The sequence below is a fragment of the Oryzias melastigma genome, linkage group LG4 (genome assembly GCF_002922805.2).
Source record: "Oryzias melastigma strain HK-1 linkage group LG4, ASM292280v2, whole genome shotgun sequence".
Lineage (NCBI taxonomy): Eukaryota > Metazoa > Chordata > Actinopteri > Beloniformes > Adrianichthyidae > Oryzias > Oryzias melastigma.
Genome location: NC_050515.1, coordinates 19,945,422 through 19,957,059, shown reverse-complemented (window position 1 = coordinate 19,957,059; position 11,638 = coordinate 19,945,422). Strand labels below are relative to the sequence as shown.

General features: G+C 36.6%; 1 protein-coding gene across 2 annotated transcripts in view; it reads right to left on the bottom strand.

The window, feature by feature from the left end:
• Positions 1-11,638, bottom strand: part of LOC112150759 (regulator of G-protein signaling 8) — a 32,100-nt gene that overhangs the window by 4,865 nt on the left and 15,597 nt on the right. For both annotated transcript variants that reach the window (XM_024279229.2, XM_024279230.2), the window contains 2 exons: positions 3,892-4,002; positions 821-882 (listed from right to left, as the gene is read on the bottom strand). In XM_024279229.2, coding sequence (XP_024134997.1) covers positions 821-882; positions 3,892-3,992 — 163 coding nt within the window. In that variant the 5' untranslated portion in view covers positions 3,993-4,002. The remainder of the gene's footprint in view (positions 1-820; positions 883-3,891; positions 4,003-11,638) is intronic.

The following is an 11,638-nucleotide window of genomic DNA, read 5'->3' as shown; positions in this document are numbered from 1 at the left end:
TTTTTTTTTTTTTTTTTTAAGTTTTTGTCATGAGATCACAGTAGATTAATAAAAAGTATTAGTACATTTTTAATACCTTTTAGGTTTTCACAAGTGGGTGATGTCATATTTTGCATTTAAAAATAAATAAATAAATAAAAAGTAGGCCTAGCGGTCATGTGTCTGAATTGCAATAAAATCCAGGGCACCAGATATTCCCACACTTAATAGTCTTTTAGGGAATTGTGAGGAAATTCGGACAAAGCCCCAATTTTTTTGTCACCTTAACAGATAAAGTCGAAAAATTCAATTTTTATGAAAAAACACCTGTCTTGGAAAAAAAAAAAAAAAAAAAATCTTTTTACACTGGCCTTTACACTAGGGATGAGTCAAATCCTTCACGTTTCACTAAATCAAGTTAGCAGCTAGCTAAGATCCTTTTAGATCAAGCTAGCTCGAATTAAGATGCATCTCCTCACTTGTTTTGGTTAAATCTAAAGTGAAATTCCTGTGTCACTAAGGTTCAAGCTTGTTACGTTAATCCTGTTTGCAACCAAAAAGAATGACCCACTTTTGCGCAGATGGAAGTGAGTGGGCCAGTCTGCAGGAGCTGGAGGAAGGTCAGGGACCAACATGTTACTCATTCTGTGGTAAGGGGCCCTCTCAACACAGAACTGGCATCCAACAGAAGATGGGTTTGAAAGTGGGACAATGTTGGGAACATATTGTGTTACGGAATGGGGCCATTTACATGGGAGGAGCTTATATTTTCCTGTTTCCAATTGCAGCCGAGTTATGTAGTACGTTTAACTTAGAACAACAAGAAAACAAGTCTACTTACATTTGTGGGAGAGAAGGTGATCGAATGAGTCGGACCATCGAACGACCTCATCTGTGGATAGTCTAATAGTGGAAAAAAATGACAGAAGCAAATGGTTGAACTGATAAATCAATGTCAGAATTATATAATTCTAGCTAACATTAATGTTGTTTATTGTTTTATTGCTCTTGCATGGACTTCTGAAACGTTTAATTAAAATTTTAAAGTTTCCTTTGGAAAAAAAAATAGAATATAGTTGTCTTTTGTTTTTACTTAGATATTTTTTTCCCATTTTAAAATTTTCAATTTTAATAAGTTTACCTTTCCCATTAAGGTTTGAATTTGATGTTTGAATTTAAACTTATATCTCAACGGACACCGTAGAAAAATGGTTAATGACAAAAATATAGCCAAATTATTACAATTTTTACTTCATGTTATATTAAACTTATAAATATCCAACAAATATTTTTTGTCTGAGACATTTACTTTTAAATATATCTTTATATTTCTATAAGACATATTGAATCCCATAAAATGTTTAAAATATATGCCCAAAACAACAAGATTTTTTTTTTCTGAATTCAGTTCAAACCTTTATTATTGGGTTTGATTTCGGTTCAATATAGGATTTACAAAACAACAAATAAAGAAAAAGAAATTCAGAAAAAAAAATCATATTTCAAATTTACAAATAAGCTAACAATGAAGAAAATATTTTAGTCTGCTTACACTAAGCCTGACGTAATGTCATTAAACAATAGATAAATCTTCCTTAACTCTCAAATTGAACATACAGGTATATAGAAGTGCAACAATTCACTTTCCCTACAATTCGCTTCAATGGTTTGATTTCAAACTGAGAATTATGGCACCCCTAGTTCAAAGCAGAGTTGCCAAATTACCAATCTTGTGACAAACATTTTAATTATTCTTAAAATCTATTTGATAAAATCAAACAACATTAAATCTATAGGAACTTTTTTTTCTTGCAACATTTAGGCTATATTCCCCTTCTGAATTTCTCAGATGCCAAACTTCAGTGGTTCCTGCAGTTGCAGTCAAAGCAGGAGGTGTTCACAGCTTCGTGTCCAGGTGTCATGAGTTATTAGTTTCTAATGTAAAAGTCAAGAGCACCACATGAACAAAAGCTGATCTTGATTTCTATGGGATGTTAATGTTGAGATTTACTGATTTACAGTGACCTAACAAATGTTAGGAACAAAATGTAGGACATCCGCAAAAACTCAGAAGTGTACAAGTTACTTCTACACAAATGCAAAAATGCAATAACAAATAGAAGAAGAAAGTTATTGCTATCCTACATCTTAATTTACATGTTCTCCCTCAAAAACTCTTATCTTCTACAGTTTTCTCTATACTGAGGTCAAAATCTGACTTTTTTTCCTCACTTTTCAAAGAATCAATAGATGCTTCTAAACTGAAGCTTTAGCTCCAGCGTTTACATTCTTTCGACTATTGTAACTCCTCAACCGTTTATGCAATCAACGTAAATCAGCTGATTCTGTTGCTGAGGAAAGCTGCTTTGCACTGTTATGCAACACTTTATGTTAGCAATGTGTTGTATAATGGTGCGCCGCTACCCAATCTGTACCGGAAACTTGATTGGTACCCTGCTTGTGCAAATCTTTAGTGACTTCTTCTTGTCGCCAACATTGCGACAGTTAGATTAAATCCCCGTTTTTAACACAATTAAATGAAATAGAACTTTGGCAGTCCGGATTCTTAACATCTTTTTTCTCTCATTTTTGTCAATGATTGTAATAATTTTAAGAAGTAATTCTGATTGTTATCTCAAGAGATACTGTCAAGTAATGTAAAAAGTTTTAGCAGAAGTAATGTAGATATTCCCTGGTGTTTTCTCCAAAAATGTAGCAGCCGGCCCGCTGTCTATTAAAGACAGGCGTCTATTGGAGACCAGCGTTACTTCCATCACAGACAGAACAGTGATGACTAATGGGTTGTGGTGAAACTGGGTCAAGAAATGCAGACAACACCCCAAGATGAATATTTCAGGGTTTACTGAAATGATGAGAACATTGTATTGCATTGTGATTATCACTGGCTGCAACATTTTTTTAAGCATTATCGGTCTCCGTATCAAAAATTATTTTCACTTTCATGCAAATCTTTTTCCTGGAGACACTAGCCACTTTTAGCTTTTGGTCAATAACCCATGTTCAAGACAGTTCTTCTAATTTGTCGTTTGCTTTCTTTGCACCTTGACCGGGGAATCCATTTCCGTATGAATCATTTTTCTGCAGCCGTCCTTCAGTATCACTCATCTAGTCGCACCATTCTCAGATCATTTTAGGATCCATGCCAAAAACATCAGACAGAGTCCTCACCAGAATGTTCTTTGGCGTATGCCACCGCACAAAGCATTTCTTGACCATCACTAGACTGGCTCACAACACAAACACCACCGACACCCAGTGTCTGCACAATCCGAGGAAGATGAGTGGATCTCAAATGTCACTGGCCACTATTAGAGATCGACGTCTAACAGTAACTAGCACCTGTTAGACCAAGCGTTTATTAGAGTCCGGGTACAATTGGAAGATATACAGTAGAAACATTTCGCCAATGCAAGGTACCAGTCTGGTAGCAACACAGTGCAAAGCTGCTTATCTGATTTACATTGATCTCTGAACGGTTGAGGACTTAGGGTATATCAAAGGGCGTGTGTTATTTAGGTGTCGCTGGTCACAGCTTCTGTGTTAACCCTTATGCTGCCTTATGGGGTCAGGATTACCCTAGCCTTACATTAACGTGTTATCCATCCCATGACAAATGTGGATGAAGGTGGACAGGATTTCATGTATACTATGGACACCAATGAAAATACAAAAAATCATTGAGAAAAAAAAAAAAAATCTGCACACTGTCATGTGGGGTCTAGATAACCACTCAACGTCAACATATGTAGGGTATAGCACAAAGGTAACAGGGTTAAATTACTGAGAAGTTAAGATGAACCTGAAAAAATTATGGTTTTCTTAAAAAGAAAAAAAAAAAAAACAAATTATTACTGAAAATCATTTTTACAGTCCTAAAGAGACGAGACTCACTTCAAACACCTGGCGGTGGTCTCATGAGCCGGTGGCAGGAATTCAGAGAAGTCGCTGTAGGAGTCAGACTTTTTGGAGAGGCAGCCTAGTCTGGTCTTCATGGTGGAGAGCCTGATACAGAAACACAAGATGCTCACGTTTTTGAGAAACAGCCGACACCTAAAAGGCAAAAGTCACAGGTACTGTAAATACACCAATATAGCTAACGCTTCTAAAGTCTGACCGACTGATGAACTTATCTCTGACTCTTGTCTCTCTTTATGCGTCTTATAGTTTGTTGTGCCTTTTATATGACATAAGAATAGACCATTTATTGACGGTGTGCATTACAATCCGGGGTGCCCTATAGTTTGTAGAATACGGTACCATGTCCTCTTACTAGACTGGGAAAACTAAGGAAAATGTGGGAATACAATTCATTGGCAATTTTATTTGTTGTAAAATTGATGTACCACAAATGTGGCAAAAACTCTTTGTGAAATTATGGAACAAAATATGTTTTTTTAATGAAATATATTAACTGTTGACATCTCAGAATTCACAATTAGTAGCAAACAGGGTCAACTCTATATCATCCTTTAGAAATGTATATATTTTCTTTGGTTTTTGAAGATTCAGCACCTTGATCCTTTGAAATAACACTAAAGCTCTATGAGGCAACAACAAAACATTTCATAATTTCTCCCTTTCTGACTTATACAAGCTGAGATAAGCGCTGACCCCACCCCTCATCACTTTGTCCTGACTCATTTGTGCGCAGCTGCTGTCATGTAATGTTTGTCACTGTTCTGCCTCCAGGACACATGGGTCACGCCAGATGGGGCATGGCTGTAAAGACACTTCAGCTCAAGTACTCATTTCTTTACAAGGTAGAAGCTTAATATGCTAAATTAAAGTACTTTTTGTCTAATGCAATTCAAAGCACTTTATTTTTTACTGTATGTCGAATCTTGTTTTGTCAAATGTGATGACAGATTTCATTTATAGAACAGTCTGTGCTCTCTGAAATACAAAGAGAATGAGGAAAAGTATTATTTGTGGTAAACTGTTTATGTAAAATTAAGTAATTTATTAAAAAAAATAAAGAGTTTTTGTTAACAATTATAATTCCATTTGCTTTATTTTTGCTGTTATATCCTTTCTGATTTAAATAGCTTTTATTTGAAATGGGTTTCATACAGACTCAAAGACATAAAACAAGCAAATATTTCAGAGAAATACCAAGACAATTACACGCTAAATCAACAGCTTGGTATATTTTGAGAAAAAGGATTAGTCAGTGGGCAGAAAACCAAAAATAGACTTTATGCAACATGAGCTTCACAGCAAGATGAAGGCTAAGAAATATAGCTGGTGGTAAATTCACAAAACATGTAGAGGAATTATAGACTTAAGGGGGCTTTGAGAATCAAATTATTTTTTACAGGATCAATGATTTCAACCAGCTGATCATTTTCATCTATAATTATTTTTTACCTATCAACACCCATGTAAACAAGCAGCATTGATCTGTTGATCACCTTTTTTTCTTTTTTGATAAAACAAAAACATTTCTTTGCACTAAATATGTTAGTGTACACGTATTTCATCCTTTCTATCTGTTCTCAGGATAATCCAAGCTTTTAAATACTCTGATGTTAATGACCTAAAACAAAATTCCCTCACTATTAAAAAAACAACTCCATGAAGGACTGTCGAGTGTCCTGGATTCTTAAAGCAATTCGGACACCATGCGCACTACTTTTCTTAAGTAGTGAATATGATGTCATTGATTTCAATAAAGTGAATCTAATCAATAGAAGGATGTAGTGAGGACATGTATGAATCCACTGTGTTCTGATGATAAAAAATACAATCAAATACTGTTGTTTTTGTTTTGTTTTTGCAAAAAGTGTAGATATTGTGGTCTATATTCTACAATCCAGTGAGCATTAGTGCACACTGGCTTTTTTCAGAGAATTCTGGGATATTTCTAAAGCACTTGATTTAGAATTATAGACTCAGACAGCTCTACAAAATTATGAACACACCATTTCGAGCATTGAGTAGTGAAGGAATTTTGTTAAATTAACGTTTTTATCTTAAATTCAGTCAAGCTAGTGATATGATCACAGATTCAGACTTACAGGATCAATAACTCTTTTAAAAACAGTTTAAACTGACCGCAAGTGTCTATTGGTTTGTCCTAACGTCAACAACCTATAAAGGCATTTCAACATTTTGTGTTTAATTTCAAACCGGCAGACAGACAGCTGCAGAGCAGCATCTAACTGTGGTAAGCTAAGTGCTAGCTCTAGGATTTAACTCCGCAAGACCCGAGGTGTTCTTTGATATGCCTGTTTTTGTTATCTGACAGAAAAATAAAAGTTAAGAAAATTAACTGTGGTAACAAAGCTGAAAATGTTAAGAGCTTAAAAAAAGAATCATATAATCTTAAAAAAACTAACAAAAGGTTCTCAAGATATCAGCTAGTCATAACACTCAAATTCATCATTTATTTTTAAGAATTCTAAATGAAGACAGAATCACATTTGGTTAAAAATGTTTAACAGCTCTAAAGATATTAAAGTTAAAGTCACTAAACTTGCACGGGACTAATTATCCCTTATATAACAAGAAAAAAAAGTTACTTTTTCCTTAGTTTATATTTGCTCTATTTTTACTTGTTTATTAAAGCTTCTTCAAAGAAGTGCTCTTTGTAAGTTTTTAATGACACTGTTATGAAGGACCCAAAGGCAGGAGACAAGGCTTGTTGGCGGAAACTTAAACATTTACAAAATAAACTCAAACATGACAAAATCATGGTAGACCAGACCAGTGACGTAGCAGAGCAGATGACCTGACAATGAAGACCTGAAAACCAGACACTTAAATCCACTGAGATTGATTATCCAAATGAAGGAGCCCAGTCTCAGTAAAATGTGTACATATGCCACGATTTGGGAAATACCGTGTATAATATACGCCAAAACCGGTTTTTGCGTGCATATAATACGCACGGTCCTAAACGTGTTAAAGTCTGTTTTCCACGTTTGACACGTCCTCTGGTGGAGCCGTGAGCATCACAGACAGCCCCACAAACGAACAATTTGCTTTTCTAACTCTAACCATAACCGTAATCCTAACCTTAACCAGGAACAACGTCATTTGGAAAAAAGCCGGAGGATTTCTTACCACGTGATCAAAACGAAACCTAAAAAGCGTGTATATTGTACGCCGGCACAACCTATCCTCTACCATTGCGTATCATATGCACGCAAAAAGCGTGTTTGGCGTATATTATACACGGTATTTCAGAGTGCAAAGTCGTGGCATATGTACGCATTTTACTGCGACCGGGTTGAAATGAAGACAGCTGTGGATGACTAAACCTGAAGATGGTGAGACTGACAGGGAAAACCTAAGCACAGAATCCTGACAGATAAAAGATGATAAAAGTTGATGAAATATAAGTAAGGGATAACCCAAATTTGTTTATTTAATTTGTTCATGTTTCAAATGTGTTACAAAGTATTGGATTGGTACAAATACACGAAATCAAATGACTAGGAATCGAATCGGGCCCCCAAAAAACTGATCGGGACAGTGATAAATGCTTCTAAAATGTACAGTAGTTACCTGTTTCCTTTTGCTCATATTCCCTGCCAGTGTACAAATTTTACACTCTGTCCCAAGACATTCAGTGGAAGTTTTAATCATGATTTTTTGTAAATATATAAGTCCTCTGACAAAAAATGCTATGAACATACTAACCCTTGTGCTATCTTTGGCATATTAACATTAAAAGTGGGGTCATCTGGCCCCCACAAGACAAAGCTATTTTTTAAAAAAAGGATATTTCATCTTCACTGTCCGTGGAGGACATTGAATCCTGTCCACCTCTGTCATGGGAAGGATCACACATCAATGTGATCTGGACCCCATAAGAGAGCTCAAGGGTTAAAAGTTCAGAAAAGACAATTTCCATTGGATTGGATCCTATTGTTTGGGCGCTATGTCTTAATTTCCTCAGCATTGTCTTTTATTCCATTTTTTTCACTTCCTGCTCTTCTTTTTTCACATTGGTCATAATCTGTGCTACCTTGGTGTGCTTTCAGGAAATAAAATTGTTTACCTGAATCTTCAGCTTTCATAACTGTTCCTTTGACAAAGAAAAAAAAAAAAAAAAAGATTCTCAAGTAATCTAACAAACACGCTTGAGATTTGGTAAAACAACTGATCCGACGTCTTCTTTTGTCCATCACAAGCTCATTTTCCATTTGGTACCTTGTCATATGTACTTCTAAGCTGCATTCGTTTCATCTGAATGAGACATGTGCTGCTAAAGATTAAGTGAAGGGGATTGTTTTGATGCCGAGATCTGAAATGGGGAACATTGCATCAAATGTGCAGCTCATTACCAAACTGAACACCATTTGCTGGAATAAATGTCTCCGCTAATCACAGCCATTCACAAGGCCTTTTTTATTTTTGCTTTAATGTTCTCCATCAGCCAGTAAGAGGATGTTTTGATGCATTTCCTGTGGTTAAATGGACATTTGTGCTCCAACTAATTGCATATCAGGTTTTTTGGCATTTCTTATTAGCGAGTATTACTTAGCTGGCTTCTCTGGGAATACATCAGTCCCTTTTTTTTCCAATGAAATAAGCTCTAAAATAGATATTTCTTTAAAAAGGCGTCTCACACTCTATGTAAAAAGTGTAACAACTTTGTTTTTAGTCTTTTCCAGATGATCTGCAGATGACGCAGTCTAGCCCAGAGATCCTTGTTATATCAGCTGTTATGTGCAAAACAGATGCAGTGAACTGGAAGGGGAGCTGGCATGTCATCACCATGAGTCATAGTCTGAAGGTGCACTCCATTTATTAATGAGAAGTTATTTTGAGATGGAACTGCAAAATTAATAGGCAACTAAAGTGTTTGCAGACTATGTATAGATTTTGAGGGGGCACAAGAAGTGAAGGTTGACTTTTACGTCACCTTTCATAAAGAATATAAGAGACTGTCGTTGAGACAAATCCGTGGCACAAATAGGACAAGCTGTGGCTCTTTTAATGGTGTTGCATGGGTGGGTTATTTACTACAGTACACAAGAGAAAAATAAGTATGTATCCAAAGATAGCCATATATACTCATTCCTGAAACCTCGAAATAGCTGATGCTTATGTGCATTGTTTCCCAGCACATGACAGAATTCAGCTTAGCCTCTACACATGATTATTTGTATGTTTTTTAGTACTGCAAAAAAGTATTTACACCCTTCTTAATCTTAAATACACCCAAGCAGACCGTGGTCCGGGACCAGGAACCACTTTCTTTTTTTTCCTTTAAGGTGGTCTCGGTTCGTTTCCAATTGGACTAAAGGCCCGGTCCCACAGGATTTTACGGCATATCACAGGTAAAAAAGTTGGAAAAACTGCCACACACGCTTAGACTTGCCATCTTTATGCATGCTCGCGGAATCAGTATAAGTATAAGCGCGTCCTCCCTCAATCATCCGCTAAATAGACGCAGTAAGCGGCGGTACAAGTGCAGACTGGCCAGGGAAACAGCCGTGCACGAGTGCGGAATTTCGGCGTCCAAGCGTGTGTGCCTGCGTCCGCTCCACGGTCCGATCTCACACTGAAACTGCTGTTATACTGCTGTTTCACAGCCATTCCACGGCGCTACCACTGTACCACACGCAGTCACCTGCAGTCTCAATGGATTTACCATGAATTCTTGATTACTTGTTTTTTTTGTACACATATTTATTTACACTTGATTATCTTGGAAGAAATGCAAGGAATCTGGAAAACGTCACCTGCTCTGTTCAATACCAGGTATTTAGCTTTGTCACACTAGTTGAATTTTCTAAAGATGTCTTAGATCATTTTTTTGTCAGTGAATTGGATCGATTGTTCATGAATAATATCATCAACTACAAATTATGATACAAATCGAATTGTTGCTCAAATTAATTGTTGCTCTCCTACCAACTAATTATCTATTTTGATGTTAAAATTTTTTAAAAATGTGATTTTCTTTTACTATCAGCAATTATGTATAACTAACTTTGTGGTTTATTTAACTGAAATCTAAAAAAGATGTGAATAAATAATTAAATGAATAAGATTAAGTAGGCATCTTCATTTATTTGTTTGATTTGTCTGTTATGAAGACGGTCATTCAATAACCAACTCGCTGGTTTCCAGCTGCAACCTGCTCCATCTAAAAATGGAATTCAGCCTCAGCAATTTTTAATACATCCACATTTGCTGATATATGTCTGCATCCATGTGCAACAGACAACCTCATCAAACAAGATAATGAGGAGCGAGATGGACGCGCTCAAAAGACCGTCTGGCATGTACCGAGCTGTCATTAACCAAACAAATCTGCACCTCCCACCATTAAATCCATCCCCTTCCGTCTCTTCTCCTCTGTTTTGACAGATCGCTGTCTCCACAGCTCTCGAGAACTACATTCTTACTCTGCGGTATGCAGGCGACACGTGCTGCTGGGCTATTTTTAAAATAAAAATAAAAAAAATCCCTGACAAATCCATATAGTCAGGAGGAAGCAGTGCATGTTCTATTCAGCCATGCAGTAAGGCCAGCTCCTGGAGGAAGGAGGCTAAAAACAGCATCGCTGCTCTGTCTCCCGTATACAGACGACTCGTAAAGCAGCATTCGCTCAATTTCTGAGCCGTCTGGTCTCCGGGACAAACTAAGCCGTTCAATTCTAGATCTTGTGACAATTTGTGTGAGCATGAATATCGTTGGTGTTATCTAACTTGGTGCAATGCAGAGTTTTAGATCGCTGTCTGTGTCCTCATTTTCTGTATGCTGACAAGACCCCCTCCTCCCCTCCACCCGCAGCACAGCAGATGTGTGATTATTAGCACGCCTCCTGTAAAGACTTTCTGACACAATTTTGAAGCAAAATCTGACTCATCTCTGCAGAATCTGTGACAAAAGCAATGACTAAAAGGTTTTGTTTCAGTTTTTATTTTTTTTTATCCAAGTGTAAATATGCATGGATTTTCTCCTACATTTGCCGCTGTTGGCCTAAAAAAAGACATCGTCTGGGTGTCAGGTCATCTCTTCAGTTAAAAGAAAAGTGCAGGTCACATCGCTGCTCTTGTTCCCACTTAGTGCAAGCAAAAAATAGCAACTTGTCAAGTCAAAGTTTTAGCCACTCCGCTGCATTCTGTTATAACAGACCCAATTCAAATCCACAGGCGTAGACAACCTGGGAACGCACGTCATACTATATTTGGAAATCACTTAGGGTTGTTGAGACTGGACAGCTGCTAACCTTCAGTAAGTTTCAAACAAAACTTACTTATATTCCTGACGTGAACAATTGGAAACATCAAACATAGGGAGATAGATTTATGTAGAGGCTGGTTCTCAGAGGGCTGGTTTTGGTCTGTCTGCTGACAAGGGACTAAAATTGTATCTAAAAATAAGACGGTAGTTATAAAAGTTTGAGAAGTAAGTCAATTTGTGGCGGGAATTTTTAAGCTTTGCGTCAGCAAAAGTGGTTTTATAAGAAATATTGCATCATTTTTGTGGGTTTTAGTCTTGGTTTTAACATGAATTCCCTCTAGAAAATTGTCTGCAAAACTATGGTATCATCAACATAACTGAAGAAGCTTAGAAAAATAGATAGGAAACTCGTCTAATGTGTCAATCTGTCTTTTTAATTTTTTTTCGTTTTTTTCTTCCTTTTTTAGGGGCAGTCATTTCAAATGAGTAACAT